The sequence below is a fragment of the Gallus gallus genome, chromosome 3, assembly GCF_016699485.2.
Source record: "Gallus gallus isolate bGalGal1 chromosome 3, bGalGal1.mat.broiler.GRCg7b, whole genome shotgun sequence".
In the NCBI taxonomy this organism is placed as follows: domain Eukaryota; kingdom Metazoa; phylum Chordata; class Aves; order Galliformes; family Phasianidae; genus Gallus; species Gallus gallus.
In genome coordinates, this window is record NC_052534.1 from 95,828,899 (window position 1) to 95,853,482 (window position 24,584).

General features: G+C 37.0%; 1 protein-coding gene across 9 annotated transcripts in view; it reads left to right on the forward strand.

Annotated features, from left to right (window-relative positions):
• Window positions 1–24,584, forward strand: part of ASAP2 (ArfGAP with SH3 domain, ankyrin repeat and PH domain 2) — an 87,428-nt gene that overhangs the window by 41,882 nt on the left and 20,962 nt on the right. For 5 of the 9 annotated variants that reach the window (XM_046939500.1, XM_015276070.4, XM_015276071.4 and 2 more), the window contains 12 exons: window positions 7,477–7,606; window positions 9,214–9,299; window positions 10,718–10,793; window positions 11,299–11,385; window positions 12,892–12,900; window positions 17,397–17,500; window positions 17,608–17,677; window positions 20,975–21,062; window positions 22,073–22,121; window positions 22,231–22,397; window positions 23,692–23,825; window positions 24,455–24,549. In XM_046939500.1, the coding sequence (XP_046795456.1) occupies window positions 7,477–7,606; window positions 9,214–9,299; window positions 10,718–10,793; window positions 11,299–11,385; window positions 12,892–12,900; window positions 17,397–17,500; window positions 17,608–17,677; window positions 20,975–21,062; window positions 22,073–22,121; window positions 22,231–22,397; window positions 23,692–23,825; window positions 24,455–24,549 (1,095 nt within the window). The remainder of the gene's footprint in view (window positions 1–7,476; window positions 7,607–9,213; window positions 9,300–10,717; window positions 10,794–11,298; window positions 11,386–12,891; window positions 12,901–17,396; window positions 17,501–17,607; window positions 17,678–20,974; window positions 21,063–22,072; window positions 22,122–22,230; window positions 22,398–23,691; window positions 23,826–24,454; window positions 24,550–24,584) is intronic. The other 4 variants (XM_015276072.4, XM_025149024.3, XM_015276075.4 and 1 more) reach the window with 1 other exon arrangement.

Genomic DNA, 24,584 nt, shown 5'->3' on the forward strand with positions numbered 1-24,584 from the left:
GGTGGGTTTTATTCCTTATTCCAGTATTACTTGGGTTGTGACAGTTGATTGAGTTTTCTTAGCTATCCGGCTATCGTCTTTGATCTTCTGAGGTCATCATCTCCACATGCACCAGATGATTTCTGGTGATACAGCTCCAGAAATATCACAGTATTTTAACACAAATATCTTTCAGCAGATCCCTGGCTGCCTAGATTGACTGAGAATCTAGCACCAATTTTAATTTATTGTCCGATTGCACGATGTTGTAATGGTTCTCTGGTGCCTACTGAGTTGACCCATCTGAATTCATGTGCAAGCAAGCTTCAGAAGTGATTCCTGTAAGCTTTTTAGGCACAAAAGCACCAAGCTTAGCAAGTTAGCTAAATCTCACTATTTCTTTTGAGAAATAACAGTGAAAATGATCTAATTACTGCTTTCCAGGCTTGATTTTTGAGGAAGACCTTAGTCATGTTGTATTTTTGAAACTGCTTACCTACAGCAGGATGTTCATAATAAGACATTCTGAAACGTTAAGATAAACCTCCAGTCTGAATCCTTGGAACTTGTAACTATGCCAAGGATATGATGGCTCCAGTGCTCAGCGTTGTTTTTAATACCAGCAAACAATCCTGTTTGGTGCCATGCCAGTTTTCAGCTGTTGAAGTAATTAAGATTTCTAACCATTGCCCTTGGCAGTAGTTTGTCTCTGAGGATGGGCTGTAAAGAGCAGCCCTGTAATTTAGCCTGATATTATCTACCTGTGCCTGATTACTGGATCTGAAAGGTTGTTTAATTATGTAGAACTCATTCATAGTGACATCCCACAAAGCTTATGTGCAGAATTTAAAATAAATACAATTGCAGGCTGCTGAGGCATATATCAGGAACGCTGTTCCTAGTGGAATAGAATATTCACCAGGATGAGCATGTTAGAGTGATGTAAGGGTTTGTACTTTGATCCTCAGTTTGGTCCTAGTAGCTAGTGGTTTGTTTCAGAGTCACACTAAAAATATTTTTCTTTTTTAAAGACAAAAAACAAGCAGCTCCAGTACTTGAGAAATAAAAATGCCCATAGGAAATGCATTTGAATCTCATTTGAGTTTAAGGACAGTAGATGCAGGAAAAGTTGTTGTGTGCATTGTTACATTTAGCACGTGAGGATGTGATGACGGCCTTGTATTTATTTTCTGTCTGTGGGACTGAATCCAACGTTTGAGATCACAAGATTTAATTATTTTTTTTTTCCCTTTAAGGGTGACTGTCTTAAAAACTCTGCTTTCTGACTTTGCTTTTAATGAAGCAGTAATTAATTAATCATTTTTTATTCTGAACAGGTTCCTTTTTCTGGTGTAAGGAGACAGTTCTTGGAGGTGCTTCTTTCCAAGTTACCTCCATAATTTTTGCAAAATTCTTTAACAAATAAAGCACTTCTCCTTAACAGTGGTTATTTTTAAACCAGTTATGCTGCAGTTTATTTAACATATTAAAAAAGCTGAAGGTAGCATATGTTCATCAGGAAGTTCTTTCAGGTCCATTACCATTTTCTGTGATATTTCCGGCTGGCTGGTATGGTTGCCATGTTTTTAACTGTTGGCTTTTTAAGCAGTTACATAAAAGCTCCACATCAGTAGTCTAGAGTTTAAAGCTGTTTGTCTAGTCTGTTGGACTCCTTCACTTTGATCAAGACCAAAGGATCATCTGCTTGAGGCTTGGGATAGAGAGCCTGGGAATACCATGTACAGGCAAATTCTTCAAAGCCTTTTTTTGTGATATATATATTTTTATTTTATTGGTCATTGTTTTATGACAGCTTTTTGTGACTTAAGTTTGTCCATCGGGAAATACTATTTTTTCACTGCAATCTGCATCACTTCTACCAAGTGAGTTACCAACTAAATTCAGAATAGAACTTCCCTGACCTCCCTCCAGGAGGCCCGTGGGATTTATCAGACCATCTTGTGTGGAAGACGGGCTTCCAGACAAGCTGAAATGCTCCCAGCTGTCACTGTTTAGCTTGGCCTTTACAAATACTGGAATTTTAATGGTGTGATTTTCAAGCTGGGGTGAGAACACTGATTTAAGCCTGAATTTGTTGAGACCAGCTTTGTCATCCACTAAATTTTGGACATACGAAAACAGTGCGGTTTTTCTGAGTTGCTGGGGTTGCAATTATATGTGCCTTAGAGGTTTCTAGAGAAAATAACTGTTTTGATTCTGTGGCCATCTCAAATGGATCTGAACTTCTCTGTATCTGTGTGTTTTGGTCATCTGTAGCGTTGGGTAAATGCAGAATTGTCTCTGCTAACCTCAATCTGCAGTACTGACAGAGGTTTCCTCGGTGTTTTCAGTGTGTTACCTTAGATGGTGCCTTGTTTGGACTGTTCCTAAAGCCAGTACTAGGATTATGCTTAGCTAGCTGTCTTTTCTTGTGATACTTAGGTTGCATCTTTTTTTTTCCTTTTTTTTTATTCCCCTTTCTTTTTTTCCTCCTCTTGGACTCACAAACCATCCAGGTTTCTACGCAGCTTTGTCTGCCTAACCCTGTTTATCTTATGCTTAAAATCATATCACTGACCTGAGTTTTGAAGTCACAAGTACAAACCAAATAGCAAAGCTGTATTTTTGTAGTGTGTTCAGAAGTGGCAGTACCTTCCTCCCGATTTCTGTCTAGGTAAGGAGATTCTTAAAAAATTCTTCAACTCAATAAACAGAATTCTTCTGATTCTTCCTAATAAAAACAACCTGTTTGCCTCCGTATCTCATCTTTTACTTTCACATCTTTGATGATGTTGAGTGTTAATACGCCCAAATGTGATGTATTTGAGAAGAAATTAATTCAAAAAAACCTTTTTTTCTTTTTTCTTCATAATAATTTCTAAGCTGCTTCTTCAGACTCTGAAATTGTGTTCGAAAATTGTTTATATATCTGGTCTTGTTGGGGAGGGTAATGTTGAGGTCTGTTCTTAAACTCGTAGGTCACCGTCTGTCAGTGTTGATTATTGTTGATTGATTCTTCCATTGTGGTTACCCCACTTCTCAGAGCATTTGACTCAGGATCGCCTCAGCTGGTATTGTATTTTGGAACTGTTCTTGAATAAGGGAGTAAGAGGAGCAAGTAACCCAAAACTTTATGCTAGCCAGCCGTAAGAAAAAATTAGGAATATCCTTAGCTGACATTGAGGAATAATTAATCTTACTTAACCATCCATCATTAGCATGCTTCATTTGTAACACTAAAGATCTCTAAATGTTTTTAAAGCTTTAAGCTAGCTAAAAGACCTCAGTTAATCTCTGTTCAGCCTCTGAGAGCTGGACAGTGCTGCTTGCTGCTCTGGGACTGCACTGGGATGAGTGCGTCTGCTCCTCCGACTGGAATTGGTGCAGGCTGGGCTCTGCTTGTTATGAGGCAGTTGCTTTCCCCCGTGTACTTAAACACTAATGGCAGACACACTGAGGGAGCATATGGGCAGAGAGTACACATCGTAAAACTGCTCATACTTCCAGCAGACAGACTGTATTCACCAAGGCAGAGAGCCAGATTTCACCCACATTGTTTGGTTTGATCAGTCCTCTTGTGGTAGATTTTGAGGCAGATATTGTATCTCTTCTGTACAGGAGTCAGAATGATAAACTTCCTGAAGCACATTATTTACTCCCTTTTTTAGCTGCATATTACTGTCAGTATCCCAGTATCCCAGGCACAAACCTGTCTGTCCTGAAAAGAGAAAATGTTAATTTTTTCTTTTAATAAAGGTTACTTTGTTTTTAGGCCTGTGAATATATATTCTCTTCAGAAGTCCTTCACTAGTAAGCATTGTGCTAATGCTATTAAAAATAAAAGCTCATTGAAAGCATCAGGCTTTTCTGGGAAGCATGACTCCCTTTTCTCCTTTGCCATTCTGCTTTGAAAAGCTGGACATGAAGTCTGTTATGCACACTTGAGTGAATAAAACAAGTTCTTTGAATGTGCTTATGGGATTATAAGATCAAGGCAGTAATCTGAGGTGTGTTACATTGCTGTGCAGAAATGCAGGCGCTCACATGTAGATATCATTAATGAATGGTTTTTGAGCCAAGTCAATAGGAGATTGAACTAGTTCTTACTATAGTCTTGTGTAAAGATGTCAGCGTAGCTATGTAGTTAAATGATGTTTCTATCATTTAAAACTCATTAACTCATTTTTAAACAATATTGAAAAATCATATCTGAAAATTTTGCAGGTTGTTGTTAAATTACTTCTAGATTTCTAACTTGACTATCAATTGTTGATACATTTCTCCTATTTTCTTTTAAAGCATGTACATAAAGCACCTTTCAGGTGCTGTTGCCAGTGTTCTGCACCTACGTACTTAGCCTGGTTTACTGCTGTACAGGTACAGGGACGGAGAGGAAGAAAGACGTAGATCCTGCCAGCTTATGTTAAAGAGCAGTAGGTCCTGTCCTTCCATAATAATAATAATAAAGCCCACTTTTTTATATCATAATTTGGAGTAGAATTGAAATTGAAGTTTATACTGAAAAACAGTTGTTTCTCAAAGTGGAACTTTACAAATAGTCATACAGTGATATATGAGTGGATGAGGCCATTTATTTTGTATCTGACCTACTTTTTTGTTAAAATCCTTCATCCTGTATTTCAGCTGTAGTTGTCTGTTACACATGTCTGAGCTCATTGTCTATTAGTCATGTGCAGCTGTCTTGCAAATGGTCAGAAGGATGCTCAGATTTAAATCTTTAAGTCAGCAAAGTCTATATATGCAATATGTACTGCATGAGCTTCAAGAACAGCAGTTTTAAAAAACGCTTGCCTTTTATTGATCCTAGAAGATTTTCCTAGAGCTTTCTGTATTTTTTTTTTATTCATTTTGCTTCCTTGATCTGCCTGGAAAGCTGGAATGTGCCTCAGTATTTGGAAATCCCATGTTGATACATTGTAAAACTGTCTTTTCCAGAAGGATTTAGTTAATGTCATAGTACAGGAACATTTGGTGCTGCCAGACCCTGACTTGACCTTTTGGGTTATGATAGGAAACACAACTAAACCTCACACCCAGAAGATTTGCATGCAACACTGCATTGCTGGTTCCTTTGTTTGCCTAGAAACCAAGTGTCTTGTAGCACCAGTCAGAAAGGAGATGGCGTGTTGCTGTAGCAGAACAACAGGTTAAATTCTGAATTACAAAGCTGAAAAGGTCATTGGAGATGGAAAGCATAAATAATAAGGGAATGCAAACATAAATAAATGTACCCCTGGTACTTGTTTTTGTTGTTCTAAAGCATCATGAAAGTTGTTGAAACCACAGTGTCTCTTCCTCCAAAGCGCTGCCTTTTAGCAGGTGCCTGACCTCTGAGTTTGTTTCCAGATCCAGCTTCCCATTTCCATAGTGGAAATTTCTAGCTGCTACAGAAATGCACATGAAGCTCCAGCAAGTGGCCTCAAGGATGCCTTGTTTCTCCAAATTAGTTGGTAGATGTTGATATGCTGTAGGTTTGATTTAAACACCATATGCTTGTAAGAATATGCTTATCTTTTAAAGACTAGGCAGACTCTTCCAGCCAAATCTAGCCTATTGTTTAAAAGGAATTCTGTTTCTGAACACAATGTATACTGTAATATAGTGCTTATTGGTTGACTCTTAAGCAGTTAGTTATCTTTTGATTTAATTGGCATTTATCAACACCTTATGACATATTAATACACTCCTAATTTTAGGAGTGGTTATGTCACTCTTTGTTCAAGTGTTTTTCTGTATAAACAACAAAACTACTGGTAATTGATGGTTATTGAATTTGGATCACATTTCATTGAATTCATTGGCCTCATGAATGGTTAAGTGAGCATGGAAGCTAAGAGAACTAAAACTATCCTGAATCATTTCTCTGAGATTTGGCTTTTTTAGAAGTATCATGTCATGCAAACTTTCAACCTGGTGTGCTGGAAAGGAGCTGCATATTTACCATTCTCTGTGACTCTTACTGTAGTGTGTTGTCCTTGTTCACAGTTGGAGTCCGGTTAATTCTTTTGTTTGGTTTCCATTTGCTGTGGTTACAAAATGGCATATTTGAGAGTAGGTCAGTAAGAGTAGTAGACTTCTTTGATGAAAATAGAACACTCTGGAATCATGTTTTTCCTCAGGCAAATGAAGACTCTCAGAATATTTATTTCAAAGGAGAGGAGCTTTCCTCAGAACATCTCTTTCCTGTAGAACTTGATGTGCTGAGAAGGAGCGCAGTGTTGGCTGGATGTGCTGACTGCTGTAATACTACAGGGGATTGGCTCTGCTATGCATGCCAGTAGTGAGAGAGAAATGGGGCTTTTTGGATTGTCATTGAATATGTTTCCCTCTGGGAATGTTATGGGATGAGATTAATGGGATTAATTCTAGTTTTCCGTTGCTGCTTGAGGCATAAGAGGAGATAATTTCTCATTCTTGAGAAAGGCTGAATATATTGTTATGTAAGAATATATTGGGCAATGTTAACATCAGGGTAAGAGAGCACTTGAGACACATCATCTCTTCAGAGAGAGAACTGAGAGATACTTGACTGCCCAAGAGGAGGTATGACTGTTTGTGTTGTTCGTACCTCTCGTCTGCTTCCTGGATTCCTGTATAATGCTTCCTCCTGTCCAAAAGCAGTATAGCATTTCCTCAGGAAGCCCTTGTCAGAGTTTTCTGCTGCTGAGCTGTGCACGTGACAAACTGAAAGACTTTCTCCGTAAAGCAAGCACTCATCTATTTTCTTTTATTAGTATCATTTTCCATATTAGGCTGGTCTGTCTGGGTAATAGAATTGTTCACTGATTTTAGCAATAATACGAAGAGTAATGAACATACAAATGCATGTAGGGGAGTTCTCCTTCATGACGGGCATCAGCTCTTCATTTACATTCTCCAGGAGAACCCTTTTTTATTCAGAGCTCTTGGAAAACGTCCGTGGAAACTTTTAGGGAATTAGGACAGCTGGTCTGGCAGACTTTGAAGTCTGCAACACAGCCGGCTGGCCGGCATTCCCAGTGCCAGCTGGCTCAGTAGGAAGTAGAGATGGCAAATGTGATTTTGGCTTAGGAAACCCTGTATATATAGAAGATGACTTGATGACAGGCAAGACTCTATAAATCTGGTGACATAATTGAACTCCATTAACCAGTGTTTGGTCAGCTGGGATTAAGCATGAATTTTAATTGAAACTGTAGGACTATTTAGTTGCTGTTTTTTTCTTCAATGCAAGAAGTTAATGTCTTTCTCTAATTTAGTATGTTCCTTTAGAGTATGTTGGGAAATTATTTCAACAGATGATTGAATTAGCTTTCAGCTACTGCTTGTCACTGCAGATCTTTAGTCATTGTCAAATTTCAAATGAATGGCATCTGGAAGTAAGTCTATGCAAAGCTGCAAGACTGGCTCTGCATCTGTCAGTAGACTTTGTGAATAATCAGATTTCCTGAGAGGCTTTGAATTTCTCACTTCACTGAATGATTCTTCGCCTTATAGTACAAAAATAGAGAAGGAGAAAAAAGAGCATGCTAAGCTGCATGGGATGATCCGTACAGAAATAAGTGGTGCTGAAATTGCAGAGGAGATGGAGAAAGAAAGAAGGTTCTTCCAGTTACAGATGTGTGAGGTAAGATTCAACATGAATTTCATCTTGTTCTACCAAAAAAAAATTTTTAGGAATGTTTTAAGAAGTGTAAGTATTTCAGGGAAAATGTGATGTTAACAGTAACAAGTTACTGTTGACTTAGTTTGCTAAAGTCTGTTTTTCCATCCTGATGTGCTAACTTTGCAGCAAATTTTCTACTTTCTTGTATAAGTAAATCTTAGAATAAGCAATGCAGAGCTCAGTTAAAGACTAAGAAATGATGATAGGTATACTTCTACACTCCTACTTTACTCTGAGTTATTTTAAACCCTAGATCACTCTCTGCATTGTTCCTACACTGCCAGCTGTTGCAGTGATTTGTGAGGAAGGACTCCAGTTTAGCACTCGGTTGGGCTGGTACTGGAAAAAGAAAGCTAAGGATGCAATCCAGTTGTCTTTCAATATGGTTCAGAATGCTGCTACTTTGAAATCTTGGTGATTTTGGTCTTTGTGATGTTAAATCCGATGCAAATATTTTTGGTTTGATTCATTTAAAGGCACATAAGGTTCCATCACTGGGAGCCGAGGCTGTTTCTTCTCAATATGCACTAAGTCAAAGAATACACCATGGATGTTTCTTCTGTTTCTAATATTAATGACTAAAGCTCATTTTACCTATTCACCAGCCTAGTTTTAATACCAATTTTGGTAACTGCACAAACTGATATTTATTAGAAAAACTTCATATACCTGTACAGAGTCGGACTAAAGTATTCAAAGCTGATAAAGTAATTTTAATATTCAATAAATATAAGGATTTTGCCAACTAATTGCCCATCTGTGTCATTCACAAGAAACAGCGTGGAACAGATGCTTTTGTTTTCACGTGTCACAGTAGAGGAGGGATTCATTTCAGTCAATTGTAGAGATAATAAAATGTGGGGTGAAATCTCTAAAATTACCTTAACTGTGAAGTAGTGGAATTGTATCCTGTATTTTTTTCTGGTTTTTAGAAAGAGATTATGCTTAGTTACCTCTGAGACTAAAAGGAGTAGTAGTAAAAAGGGACTTTGTTTTGGTTAATATGCCAACATAGGTTTGAAAGCAGTTGCCTTGAATACCAGTTTTAAATCTCATGCTAAACTATGTTTTTGTTATTAATGTGTACAAGGAGCTGGTAGAGAAAATGATAAAATTAGAAGGCAGATTTAAAAAAAAAAAAAAACTGGTTAAAATAATCCCTCACTTTTTCAGTAAACTGCTTTTTTTCCAACTTCTATTTGGCAATGGATTTAACAGTCTGTGAGAGTGAGAGATCTTATTGGGCTGCTAGATTTCAGAATGGGTTCCTTAATTCATTGCACAAACTGTTTTCTGCTTTCTTTAACAGAGGCTTCCACTAGGAGTCATGAAGGATGTGATAAGTTTGAACTAATACTAGTTAAGTATCCCCACAGGATATCAAAAAGTAGCAGTAACATCTATTGTTTTTGTGTGATTAACCCTTGAAGCCACAGTTTTGCATATTTTTTTTTAGGCCTCAAATCTGGAACTGTTAAAGCTTGCTGAAACATAACTGAAAATGAAATGCAAAAAAAACCCACTGTGACAGTAATCATTTTTTTGTGTGTGTATTACTGTGTTAACAGTACCTGCTGAAAGTCAACGAAATCAAGATTAAAAAAGGAGTGGACTTGCTTCAGAACCTGATCAAGTACTTTCATGCTCAATGCAAGTATGTTTTAAGTGTTCTACCTACACTATATACTGGAGCAATTTTTTTATTACATTTGGACAGAATACTTTTCTGAGTTTTTAAACAAATAAATCTAGGAATCGACTGGTCTTGATGAAATCTTTTGACAAATTGCTTTTGTCAAATAGTTTAGCACTTGTGTTTGTTATTATATTCCAAAGGATTTGGTGAGTTTTAGTACCACAGTATGTAATTGATTTTTCCAAAGGAAGGCCACAGAATAATTTGGCATATTTCAAGAACTAGTCCTGAAATAGAGCTATTATTGTGCCCCATTAGTTAGTGGTTTGTTGGTTTTGACACGTTTGATTTGGATTATTTTTTCAGTGTATGTAGCAATGATCTAAATTAAATCTGTGCTCAAGGAAAATAAATTGCATAAGCAGCATGATAAAACAGTATTGAAAGAATCACTCTTCTTTCTAATTAATTGAAGGACTCAGTAATAAAACACAAAGCTCTCATTAGAATGATCTCCTTTTTTATGGTAGTATTACAGACCAGTAATATGGCAAGAAAGCCATAGCCTTAAACTTGAAAGAGCTTCTGTCTGCCTGTTCAAATCAGTAAATTTTTATCTTAAAATACCAATCTGAATTAGTGGAGCTTTTTTGCCCCCTGTACTGCTGTGTTGCTTTAAATTCTATTTCACTTGTACTTTGTCACTCATCTCCTCTGTCCATTTAATACAATTTCCACAACACCAATGCTGTGTTGCGTCGTCACTTTCATGTCTGCATCCCAGAGTGAAAATCCTTCCACTGCTAATGTGGCAGCAATTTTTTAATCAAATATTTGTATACCTGTGGTTCGTTTGAGTTTACTTTTAAAATCTTTTAAACAACTGGAATGTTGACATGCAGAATATTACTGAGCAAATACACCAGTACATATGATGAAGTATGATTCAGCACATTCAATTTGAATATAGTAATAAGTAATATATAGTAAATATATAGTAAATGAATAATAATAAGTAATGCTTGGGAAACAGGCTTTTCTTTAGTGGGAGAATGGCAGCAGGTGTGAAAACATTGGGCTCCAAGAAGTTGCAGTTATGTTACACCTGCTTGAGCTTTTGCTGCCCTACAATAAATCCTGTTCTGGGTCTTCAGAAAAATGAGATGAGAGTCTGTGTTTGAGGTGAGAGTAAGGACAACTTACGCGACAGTGGATTGGGGCTGTTGGGAATCTACTTGAGGATTTTGTATCTTACCATAAGCTGTGATGGGAATAAAGATGTGAATTGATCAAAGATGCACAAAAAAGAAAAAGGTTTGAAGTTTTCAAGTTTGTGGCTTTGCGTAATAATTTACATGTTTTCCTTTGGGCAACTTTTTAAACAGAAAGTACAAAGTGAAGTTTAGTAAGTCTACTTTTTGTTTTTCATTTTCAAGTTTCTTTCAGGATGGATTAAAAGCAGTTGAAAGTCTCAAGCCTTCAATTGAGACACTCTCAACAGACCTTTATACGGTGAGTTAGCAACCTTTCACATTTGTGTTGTAAACTGAGTTTTTTTTAGAGTAGAACTGCGAACATTTTTGATCGGGTTGGTTGGCTGGCTTAATAGTGTTTTAAGGTTTTGGGTAGATTTTTGGGTAGAGTTTTGTTTTAATATCTTGTTTGGGAGCCTTAGTTTCAGTTCCAGACCCCCCTATGAAAAATGTTAGGGGAACAGCCCTTACTCTACAATGTTTACCGACTAAGTGAAAAACAACATGTGTTTTCAAATTGAGCACAAGGAAACAAGAACAAGAGTGAGACAATGTCAAAATCTTAACCTGACAACATCCTAGCCATTGTCTAGTTTTCTGGAGATAAAAAGGAAGATAAACTGATTGTGGTGTCTTTTCTCTTCATGTTTTTATTCTTGCTGAACACTTCTCAGAAAAGTGGATGAATTAAGTAGCAAGTTTGGAAGTACTGTTGACAAGAAAATAATAATGTTATTTTTACCCTGTGTTTTTCTTCTTTCAAGATAAAACAAGCACAGGATGAAGAAAGAAGACAATTAACGCAGCTCAGAGATATTTTAAAATCTGCACTCCAGGTTGATCAGAAAGAGGTGAGCATATAAGGTGATTTAACCTTTCAGTGCCCAATGCATACTTCCAGTTTCTTGTGTTTATTCATCTTTGTTTTGATGCCGATACCGAATGTTTCTGACAGAGTTATTTTTTTAAAGAAGATTCTCACTTAAAGTATATTTAAGAGTAATGTATGCAAAAGAATTTATTTTTACTACTACTACTGCAAAACATTTTAATTGATGCACTGTCTCTGAATTAACTGCAAGCAGCAGTACCTATGTTATGCAAATTGAGAACAAAAGAACTTTGGCAAAACAAGGACAGGCAGTTAATATACTCTTATCACAATGAAGAATTCCATATAAAGATTATGTATAAAGATGATGTACAATTAGAAATCCCAGAACACTTCCGTTACAATCTGTAAAAATGACAGTGAAGTTGAGTGTTCTGCTGCAAGATGCCATTTTTCAAAGGTATTTTTTGATTTTCAGATGAGATTGCTGTTAGATTTAAAGCATTCTGGAGTAATTTTATTTGGCAAGCTCTGATGTGGAAGCAAGCATCTTTTGTATAATCTAATCCCAAACACTGGTTCTACTTCTGTTTCAGATTGCTAGTGCTTCCTCTTCATGTAAATAAAAGCCAGCCAGCTTCCTTTGTGTTGCTGCTGGGTCACAAGTAAGGGATGAATGAAGTTCTCCCCTTTCAGATGGTCTTTCTGAGAAGGGTTAGAATGAAATAATTTAGTCTGTAGACCTCAGACTTCCTTCGTCTGTTGCCTGAGTCTTGCTTTTATCTTTCCACAAAGTGTGTGGTGGCTCCTAGCTGTAACAGGTGGCAGCCAGACGATTTATTGAGAGGCATTAAATGCTTTTCACTTTGAGGTGCTGTTAATAGTCACATGAAGTTTTTTGTAACTACCACTGTGTGCAACGTCCTGTTCAGTTTGCACTTTCTTAGATCCTGCCTGCCATTTAGAGTTCACTGAGGTATGTATTTGCTAAAAACTTTCAAATCTGGGCTCTGTGTAGTGAAAGACAGTGATCCTAACAGACATGATGGATATGCCATTGGCTGCCTGCTCTCATTAAGGAATCTTTGCTATATTGGCATGCCTTATGATACCTTCTATTCTGTTTGGGTCTTTGTTCAAGAGAGATAAGAAAAGCAGTCGGATTTCATGATTGCTCGGAATGTCAACCCACTGCATTTACCTGTTTATCAATGATATTAACGTATAAGGAAGATGTGGTAAGCACACCACAAATATGTTTATCACTTGAACTGTTTTTGTTGCACTTGAAAACAGACATGTTAAAAGTGCTTTGTGCAATAATAGCTATATATTAATTCTGCAAATTTAGATAATACCTTCAGAGCATGAAAAGTAATACACTTATTAATTAGTGAGGTTCCAAACAATCCTACTGTAATCTACTGTACAATCCACTGGTATTATTCTTGTTGCACTGTAATTTCCTTTACTATAACTGATTTCTTTTTCCTTCCTGAAATGCATTTACATTTTGTGACCGAAGTCTAGGAGAGTAAGTGTTACTATGTCTTAATGAAAATCATTGGCATGCTTTCCATTCAGATTCCAAGAAACTGGATTTTTCCTCTGAACTTTTTTTCTGTTGGTATGGGAAGAGTGGTTCTTTTCTTTCTACTCTTCTTTTTGTTGTATTACCAAAAAAAGAAAAAGGAAAAGAAAAAAAAAGTTAGATTGTTCTTGGGAAAGAAAATTACTGCAGGACAAATTGGTGATTTCCTATTCACTTTCTTTTGGGAATTAAATCCAGTTGCTTGATTTGATGTTCTTGCAAGATATTAAAGACACATGTATTCTTAATTAAAATGGCCTTAATGTATGAAACAATAGAATGATGCTGAATGCTTCTGCTTAAGAAAACAAAACACAACTAATGTGTGAATATTCATAGTGAACCGTTTTTGTTACTTCTGAATACATTGTTTCCTCCTGCACAGAACTTTCTCAAGTCTGATTTGTAGTGAAACTTCTTTTTTAAGAGGTCATTGTGTGTCCATCTTGGTTACTTGTATGTTGTTTGTCTTTATTTTTTTTAACTTTACCAAACTCTAGAGCTCCTACAAGCATCCAGGTCAACCTTAGAGTAGTATTGCCTTCACTTCTGTCATTCCTGCATCCTCTTTGATTGTTAAGGCCTTACCTACAAGCTTAAGCTAAAGCAAGACAGTTGGGTTGTTGGACCCTCTCAGCCTATGGGATTGACCTGTTCTGCTAGTGCATAACTCCGAACAGTTAGCATTGAAGGTAACTTTAAGGCAGTGTTGAAATATTCTACTGCTTCCTCTGCCTCTTTAGTAGAATGTGAAATCTCTTTAGCCAACTGAAAAATGGAATAATCTTTTTCTTAAAATTTTTCATAACTGCTATAGAAGAGGCTGCCTGCAGGAGGTTCTGGCAGATAGATCTGCTGCAGACTGTGTGGGGCTGTGATAGGTGGTGATGGGTCTCTGAAAAATCTTCCTGGGAATGCTGCCACAAATGCAAGATAACCTCTTGGAAAGCTGTAAGGGCTTTCTGGCAGCTTTGTGCACAGGGGGGATATGGACAGTCCTAATGAATGCTACATGGGAGCGGTGAAACAGCTTGCCAAAATTTTCTATATAAAAGTTAAAGCACCTTCTTTGGAAAGCTCTGTTGCGTTCAGATAGTTGGGCTAATTTATAGCATCTCTCTTGCCAGTAGAATCATAGAATGGCTTGGGTTGAGAGGACCTCAAGGATCATAAAGTTCCAACTCCCCTGCCATAGGTAGAGCCACCAACCTCCAGATCTGGTACTAGACCAAGTTACTCATGGCTCCATCCTGTTCTTGAACACCTCCAGGGACAGAGCATCCAAAGCTTCTCTGAGCCCGTCCCAGCACCTCACCACTCTGTAAAGAACTTCCTCCTGACATCCAATCTAAACCTTTCCTCCTCGAGCTTAAAACCATTCCCCCTTGTCCTATCACTGTCTACACTTGTAAAAATTTGATTCCCCTCCTGTTTATAATCCCCTTTTAAATACTGGAAGGCTGCAGTGAGGTCTCCCCGCAGCCTTCTCTTCTCCAGGCTGAATAAGCCCAGCTCCTTCAGCCCCTCTTCATAGGAGAGGTGCTCCAGCCCTCCTTTGAACCCTCTCCAACAGCTCCACATCTTTTGTGTATGGGGGAGCCCCAGAACTGGATGCAGTACTCCAGATGGCGGCCCGGTAGTCAGAGACCATCCTTACAGAGTACTGTTGTCACATTCATCTAATTTTTCGTTCTGTTATTAAGCTTTATTTAGAAATCTTTGTAAGATTTTGAAAGAAATCATTTTGAACCTGTTTGTGGTCAGAGAAGTGATTCACTATAAACATGCTGCAGTGAAATGACTCACCTTTTTTTTTTTGTACACTTAGCCACCTTTCAAAGCTGGTAAAGTGAACAAAGTTCAGCTACTTTGCCTTGTGTATTTCTATCTGTCCTGGTCTTAGTACATTCAAGAGAGATTTAAAGCAGCAATACTCTACTCTAGTTCTAATGTCCTGCAACCTGCAGAGCTCTGTTTCCTCTCGTAGGTCATGTGCATTGCTTCTGCTTCTCCGATGAGGCTATTTGGTCTGCTGTCTGTGATTTGTTCTCCTGTTACATGGAATATACAAATCAGGAAAAAAAGAAAAGGATGATCCTTTGGGGAGCCCACACATGGGAAAGGGATGCTGACATTGCCCGGAAGGATGTTAATTGTGATGGAGATTAGTCGTATGGCATAATGTCTTTCAGAAGCTAGACCAAAATCGTGAACTTGCTTGTCCAGAGGCTGTGGAAAGCCAACATCTGGAAATCACATAGCACACCAATTTGGTCACTGCCTGAACCAGGGATTTAAAATTGAAAATCTTCTACTCTTGTCCTTAACCCCCTGTCATGAAATAACACTGAATTTTTAAAGATCCTGTTCATAGAAATGAATGTGTGGAAATACACGTCATCTACAGCAGCTTCCTCTCTAGTTGAAATAAGGCAGGAAGCTTGTATCATTGGCTTGCCAGTTTGGCCAAACATAGCAACTGAGGGTAAACAACAGCTGAAGGGAGGTAGTTGAAATGCAGCAAATGTTCCACAAAAAGGAGCAGCGTGATCTTAAGTAATGGGAATTCTACTCAGGGCAGGTGTTGGAGGTCATCTGAAATCTCTGTGTAATTGAGGATGTGAGAACTGAAATTAATTTCCTGTAAGGCTTCTAATCTGCTTGGGAATGGAGTTCTTTTACTGAAGCAACACAGCAATGGGAGGCAGAGATTAAGGCATTGGTAGCACATAATAGGCAGCGTCAGATTTTCTTCAGAAGTCAGTAAATGTACGTATGCAGTGCTTCTTAATCAGTGATGAGAATTCTTTTCAAATGTTTTCATGTTTGGCAGCTGGAGTGCAAAACCAAATAATTCTGTATAAACAGACTGAGGAAGAATGATAAACATACTGACTTAAATCTGAAGGGATGCTTTGTCTGGCATGGTCACTTTAAGTGGTGGCTTTGCAGTACCTTTCAAACCTCATATGCATGTCGTTGCTACCTGATACAGCTTCCTACAGCACAAGCCGTGAGACGGGGACATGGGCACAGGCTGCTTCTGCCAATGAGGAGCACCAGGACTCTGCTGCCTTCAGCTCAGCCCGTGGTTCTCAGCACCACTGACCTCCAGGACTGCATTCAGGCTGAGCTGGCATCCTGCAGTCAGGAGCTGTAGAGTTAGGCTGTAAGCACGCTGAAAGGGGCTGGTAGGTGGGGGCTCTGTCCCTGCCGTGTTTCTGACCTGTGTTGCCATTACTGTTGAGAAGGAACTTGTTCTTAGTTTTAGTTGGGTTTTTTTCCACTACTTATATCCGGAGATAGCTCTTATGCTAAGGAAGTCTGTGAAGTTAATGGTAATTAGAGAGAAATAATGTTTTAAATGCATGCTTCTTAGATTACTGTAGATTTTATCGTGTGTACACTCTGGAAACCCAAACTAATGTATCTTGTGACCATACTCCTCATGTATCTTAGACATACAAACTCATCTTTTTTACAAAAGAGGATTTTTATCAAGTTTGTGAGTTTATTTCTTACTAGCGCCTGAGGTTTTGTTTATGTTAGTTCAGATAGTCATTAAAGTGAGCTGCTTTCTTTCTGATTGTTTTATTTTTCTTGCTGTACTGGTATTATATGCTGTATATAATCAAGGTGTCTTACATCAGTATAGCAAAAATAGAGAAGAAAACAATAAATATTGTAAATCCTAGTCACTGTTGGCATGTGCATTAAAAAGTCCATGGCATCATGCTGCTGCTAATACAGCAAGACACATCTAATTTTTCATTACAAGGTTCTTGTTTCCTTTTTTTAAGGAACTGGACTCTTGCAGCAGGTGGGTCCTTTCTCAGGGTAGTTTTGAGAGCAGTTGGAATAGTTCAGTTTATTCCTTCCTATCACAGCATTCTACTGCATTCAAGATGTTTCGGTTTGGTTTAGATTAATCTTACAGAAAAAAAGCTTTATGATTTTACCTACTAATTCCTGTATGCCTCCTGAGCTATGTTTCTAGTGAGTCTCTCTTGCTTTTCATAGAGAATAACTTGACTCAATTCCCACAAGAAAAACCACCTCAAATTTATTTATGTGTTTTTATTTTTTACAATAAAAGAGCACACTAGGAATTGCAGGTAATAATGATATTTAGCGTTTATGAACTGCAGGGTTTGCATGAATTAGAAAGCCAATTGCTCTGGTTAAAAACATAAATAAAGGCAGTAACAAAGCTAAGTAAAAGTGAAGGGATTTTAGGAGTCATTACTCGTACCTTTCAAAGTGTCTTCTGTGTCTTCTGAAAAAGAAATTGTCTTCTTTTCCTTGTTGGAGGAAGTATGTGTTTAGTTTGGCCTGTCGGATTAGAGCAGAAGGGAAGGCTCTGAAGCTCGTTACTTAAAGATGGATATTTTGGTTGAAAATGTGGAATGGAATACAAATTGCTATTCTTTATATTTCAGGATTCTCAGATTCGTCAGAGTACAGCTTACAGTTTACATCAGCCTCAGGGAAACAAGGAACATGGCACTGAACGAAATGGGAGTCTGTACAAGAAAAGTGATGGGTAAGTATTGCTGGATTCTACTGGGGAAAAATACATCTTCAGACCAAAGTAATGTAATCATGTATTAAAAATTGAGTCATTTTTTTTCTCCCCCCTCTTTAAACCAGAATCAGAAAAGTGTGGCAGAAAAGGAAGTGCTCAGTTAAAAACGGTTTTCTTACAATTTCCCATGGTACAGTAAGTATTTGTTTACAGTATTTTATGTACATGGTTGCTAATACAAAAAGACAAATATGCTGGTCTATATTTATAATCTGGAGTTAGCTGCATTCCTGATGCAATGTTTTGAATATGATGGATACATTTTTTAAGTCAGTGTTTCAGAAATATAACAAGACATACACAGTATCTAAAAATACAACTGTTTTAATGCTAATGACTGCTAATGGAAAAAAATGTTTTGTTTTTAAGGACTGATTTTATTCTTAAAAACCAGACTACCTAAAAATTATATTTTAAATTCAGTATGTGGAAAAGATAGGGCTGGGTGTTAGCTGTCTTCTACTTAGGGGTAAAACAACTTTTATGTTTAAGACAACCTGAAAGAATGTTGAATCTCTCCTCTCCCTCATGTTTGCTGCTGTATGATAATCTGTTATGAAGGTAACTTTTCTGGAGAATAACTACTGGAGAAAAGTAACTTTGAAGCCAAAGTCTGCCAGAAAGATGAAAGAGTACATGTTAGAAGCTTCTCTTTCTTTGCTACCAATATTTACAGCATGGTAACTTTTAATACTTAAAGCTTTAAACTTCATGCTTTCCTACTTCCTAACTTTTACACTTGGCTTTGAACTTAGCTATTTTCCCTTTCCTTTCTCTATTTAGCTTGCTTTCTTGAAACTTAAGTTTCTTAGGGCAAAAATCAACTCAGTGTTTCCCATTCTTTGTCCAATAAACAGTCCTGTTTCTTGATCCTCTTATGAACCCTTCCGCTATTTATCTTGTTATGCCTGTTGCTATGACTGCAAGTTGACCCTGGCAGCAAAAATGAATCAATCCCTCATTTGTGCATCTAACCACAAGCTGCTGCTTTTTGAATTGACAACCAGGAGCTAGGGAGTGCAAAAGAGTCACTGCTCTGACTTTAGAATTGTCCACTCTGTTTGAGTGTGTCCTTGTTAGGGTAAAATCTGTCAGTGTTTCTATACTAATGTCTCTATGTCCTGTCAGTGGACTTGTCATTGAATGTGCTATAATGGCAACAGCAGGTGCTGACTTGGGGCAGCTTTAGAGATAGCAGAGGCTACAAAATCCACTTGTAGAGTAGAATGTTAAAACTTTTATGTACATTTACTGAGTTCTACCAAGACACTAATTCTTCTTATGAGTTGTCTACCAGATGGTTATATGCATTTAGAATTAAGTTCCCACTGAAATCTGTGCGGCTGTAGCTGAAAGTCAGTAACTTAAATTAGATACTTAAATGTGGGTTTAGCTGTGTAGGTTTCACAAGTGTGGTTTTGATCTTCTTTTGATAAAAAAAATTAGAAGAGAATCTTCTCATTTTAAAATCACTTCTGTTTTTCCTTATTTGCTATGTTTCTCCATATGCGTTGGTAGCAGCTCTGTGCAAAATAAATAAATAAGGAAGTAAAAATCTATATGTATGTCATAGACATTGAAATGGGTAGTGACAATTTCTATTAAGGATTTTCTGGTCTACTGTGAGTAATTTCTGAGATTTTTGTAGCAACAATGTGGATTTCCAAGCATCCTCGGGGCTGATATCTGTTGGTCTTAAAATATGATGTCTCTTCCCAGCTGTTCATCAAAATGAACCATTTCTCAGAAATTCAGTAGTCAGTTTTGTTTACTTCATTAAATAGAAATGTGTACATACCTTTCCTTTAAAGGTTGTATTTTCTTCATGGGCTTCTCCTCTTTGGTCTTCTATCTTCCTTTTTTTTTTTTTTGGTTTAGTTTCTACAACAGCTATCTTCAGGCAGTTCCAGATGCTGTGTTCTCACCTAAATTTGCCTGTCAAGTGGTCTGCTGTTATGGATGGGAAGAGTATGATTTCTTCTAACCTAGCTATAATGCTGAACACATTTGTTTCAGTGTATGTGCAGGACCTAGATTCTTAGGCATCTTAAAACATCAAAGAAATGAGCATTCACATAGCAATGTGCAATATAAAGATTGGCTGAAAAATAGACACTGCTCCTTAGTATAATTTTTAGCAACAGGAATGTTTTTTGACGTCTACCTGACTGCAATTTAACATACATAGATGAATAAGCAATAATAGAGGCCAGTTCAACAATATAAACAGGAATTCATGAATGGCTTCAGGATCAAGAAGCACGAAGGTAGAAACTTGAAGATTGATGGAATCATAGAATGGTTTGGGCTGGAAAGGACCCCAAAGATCATCAAGCTCTAACCATCCTGCCACAGGCAGGGCTGCTAGTTGCTAGATCAAGTACTAGATCAGATTGCCCACTGCCCCATCCAACCTGGCCTTGAACACCTTCAGGGATGGAGCATCCATAACCTCTCTGAGCAGCCTGTTCCAGCACCTCACCACTCAATAAAAAAAACTTGCCCTCAAAGATTCCTCAAAGACAGTTTGAGTTTCAGGAGCGTAAATGGTATTTGCTCGTGTTCTGCAAATAGAGGACTATGAGAATTCTACTATCAAAGAATTTTGTTACGGTTTTGGTACTGGACATTAAGTACATTAGAAATGTATACACTGGAAACCTTAGTGCTATGGCAACTAAGTATATTTAAACTTATTCATTTTGCATGTAATAAAACATTGTGACTCCTTACGAATAAGGAACTTAAACATGCGAGAGGAACTTGACTAGAAAGTAGATATCAGAGTATATATGCTTATATACGCTTGTACTTGTATACTTATATAAAGTATATATAGAGTATAATATACTGTTTAATTACATTTTTTTGATAATGAACTGTCTGAGCTTAGTTTTGCACATGTTTCTTGCAAAACTTTTGTGTGCAGACTTCTTAGTTTCCTTCAGTGTGGAAGACTGGGTGCAATGAACCATCATCTGCTGAGAGTCTTTCTTCATTGGTTATTGAAAATGTAGATTATCTTTTTAAAACTAAATGTCTAAATTTTAGAAGCTTAAACTAACTTAAAATGAATCCATCTCTTTGTTATACCTTATGGTTTGAGATAAGTGATACTGGTTAGGTGATCAAAGGACTGTCAAAGGATAATTAAAACAATATTTGCCCCTCCCCTCTTACAAAATGTTAGTGTTTATCCAGTTATCAGTGAACTAAGTGGCCAAATGTAAGAAAATGTGATTTACAAACCCATTATTCAAGAGAAAACATAATTCAAAACCTTATGTTTTGAATACCTTGGGTACCTTAAAAACTGAAGCAGCAGTCATTTGTGAAGTCTTCCTGGCTCATTGGATAGTATCCCATGTTTTTGGACTGGAGGGCTCAGTCAGTATCAATATACTAAAACTGTCTTGTTTTATCTTCAAATAGGCTAACCGACCTCCAGCAAAGCTCAATCTGTTAACCTGCCAAGTGAAAACAAACCCAGAGGAGAAAAAATGTTTTGACCTCATATCACGTAGGTTTGTTGTTTAGGTTTTTTTTACTTGCAGTTAATACTAAAGGATTTTGCATCATTTCTGAAGATGTTTCAATGCTAAAATAAAATGCTAAAGAATGCTATAATAGATTACAATAAAGGAAGGGCTTTATAAAGTGCCCTTCCTCGGACAGTTTACCATTTCACCCTTGTAGTGTAATGCAAGTTAACTGCACCTGTGTCTTTGGGAAACTGCTTGATTTTAGAGCTCTGCTTATTCCTTCATTCCATATCATTTTGTGCCCCTTACCAACCACGCTCCCCCCCACATTTTTTGAACCTTAGGAATTTTCATTGTAAAATAATCTTTCTGTCACTAGTGCTACCTCATCAACTATTCTAATTTTAAAGCCAACCACTTCACTGAACTATGTCATCATTTCTTTCTTAAAATGTAAAATGCATTTTTATTTAATTAGTAATATATCACTATAGTAAATAGTGATACCAATCCTTAAAACTATAAAAGTAGTAGTAAATAGTAAATTATTGTATTGTAAGTAGTAAATTTTTGTATTGCTGACTTGAAAAAGCTTAGAGCTTATCTTGATTGTATCTTATCTTGAATTGTATCTTTGTTTCTGACAAGTTTGGTTTGCCGTTGTTGATTATTTGGAACTTTGAAATTACATACATTGATGAACTCAAGTATGGAGTCTGTATCCTCAACACACTCCTCCTTGCACCCAGCAAAACTTCAGACTTAAGATTATTTAGGTTATATCTAGAATATGGAAACATTCCCCAGCTGCTTGTGTAGGAAAAGCACTGCACTGAAGACAGGTTTCTGTTTAAAGAGGAACAAATCCTCACATGTAAACACAGATGAACTAACTCTACCCAGTATGAGTGAAACGTGATAAATAGACTTTTTGCCTGTCAGCACTCCAGGGATGAGACGAGAGTCAAGCATAATAAGTTTTAGATTTTTCTGAGAGTTTTCTGCAAAAACAGTTTTGTAATGAGTATGTGAAATATTTGTTATGCAGATGACAGGACATACCACTTCCAAGCAGAAGATGAACAGGAATGTCAAATGTGAGTTACTCCTCTAATTTTATTTCTGATGTTTGTGTCCAACTGAGACATTACCTTGAACTTTAGAAGTGCTGAAACATTTAATAGCAAAATATTCCTGCCATTTTAGATGGACATCTGTTCTACAAAACAGCAAGGAGGAAGCTTTAAATAATGCATTCAAAGGAGATGATAACACAGGAGAAAATAATATTGTCCAGGAACTGACAAAAGAGATTATATCTGAAGTCCAAAGGATGACTGGAAATGATGTGTGTTGTGACTGTGGAGCACAAGGTGATGCAGTTAAGCATGTTTCTAATTGGTAAAACTGCTGTGTATCATGGGAGAGAGTGATATCTGACGCTTTCACTTCTACTGCTTATCTTGCAAAGATTATACATGGAGTAGAATATGCTAATAATTTAATTACACTGTTTTGGTAAGAGTGATGTGTTATATGCATATTTTAAGTGGGGGAAAATGGAAAGGTAGCTTTTATCCGATGTGTTTTGTTAATTGTACCTATTGCTGTTAAAAATCAATGGAACTTACTTTATTAGCTCACACCTTATATAAGATTTGGGCAAATCTGGAGAGCAGTAAGATACTTGAATCATTTTCCCCTTTTTTTTGTTTGAAAGTGAGCTGGGAGATTGGTCTAAGACTGTATTTATTTGGAAGAGTACACACTTGCTGACTGTGGTTTGCAGTATTCACTTCTGTTGATCTATGATTTTTTGCTTTTATGCTTTTTAAATTCCTGCTGTTTCCTGTGCTATTTTATGTTAGAGAGGCACTGCAGGACTTAGGCTTTTTGATCTGACACTTTACCTGAAAACATCAGTTCTGAACCGGTCTGCATGTTTATAGATCAATAACTTCCACCAATAGATACTGTGTAGAATTGTGAGAAGTGTCAATCCTGCTGTCTTTAAAGACAATTCTGAATATCTGCTATCACACCATTATCAAATAAATTAATTGCAAGCAGCCTCATTCTCCAGAAGTTATTTCCTTAACTGGAAAATAATAGGATGTTTTAGCAAGAATGCAAAATAGCAGGAAAAAGGGCAAGGAAGGGTAATGAATGATGAGTCTCTGTCTTTGAAATAGTTGAGTGACAGTGCATTGTAGTGTGGTACTGTATGTATGCTTCTTAATCAGTGCTGCTTCACATAGTCTAAAACTTATTTGAAATAAGAACTCCGGGTGTTGGCATTTTAGTTTCCATTGCACCTGAAGCAACCTGTTTGAGAATGCACTGCCATTATATTGGTGTGTTGTAAAAGAATGGTGTTTGAAGAATTGTAATTACTGAAAGCAGCATGGAAAATGACAAGCTAGACTATTTCAGCAGCTTTCTTTACAAACACAAAAATGTAAAAAATGTGTTTTCACTGCTTGCACCATAAAAAAATCCTGGCTTATGATTCCCAGTAGAGAAAATGAAAAAGCATAAATACTGGAATCTGATAATTTATGTATGATTATCTTATTTTTTCCAGAATGTCATTACTGTATATTATATTTTCTAGAATGAACTCATCCCCATAAGTAATTTTAATCCTGTGTGTACTTTTTGTTTCAGATCCTACCTGGCTTTCAACAAATTTGGGAATTCTAACTTGCATTGAATGCTCAGGAATCCATAGAGAACTTGGTGTTCACTATTCCAGAATGCAATCACTTACATTAGATGTGCTTGGGACCTCTGAACTTTTGGTAATTAAATTGCTTTTACTGACTTAGGTAACACTAAAAATACTTCCAACCCAAGTGTGTTTTTGTCTCTTTATATGTAGTTCCAATCTTGAAAATCATCTCTGGTAGCATAATTTAGGAAGGCTTAGTTCTCAAGATTAAAGGAACCTCGTGGAATATGTTGTCTTTCTGTATACTTTGCCTGATCTTAGAACAAAGGCTTCATATTTTTTATTTGCGAGTCTTTTTACTCGTGGTTGCTCTTAAGCTGTTTGACGTATAAATATAAATATGCCTCTAAGATTAAAAATTGAAGGAGCCTGCAAATACTTAGCTCATTAAAATTGTAAAGATGCTGAATAATTTATCATCAAAGGGAAAAATATATATATATTTGGTTTTGATACACAGAGAGGTCACCACTATCAGCTGTTCTTTCAGTTTGTTTGTCTGTTAAATCCCAGTTGAAAACTGTTGTCCAATAAGTTACCATACTTGGTTCTTGATCACTGATATAGTAGCAGAAATGAGATGAGAAACTGTAAGTCCTGGCTCCCATTCTCCCTTGTCCTCCCACTAGTATGTGCATGACCAGTGACTGAACATATATCTTACGTGAATTGTGGATGTTTGGTTTTGTTTTTTACCAGCTTGCAAAGAATATTGGGAATGCTAGTTTTAATGAAATTATGGAATGCTGTCTGCCAGTTGATGAGATGGTCAAACCTAACCCAAGCAGTGATATGTAAGTAAAGAGCTACTTAGTGGAAAAAAGGCAGG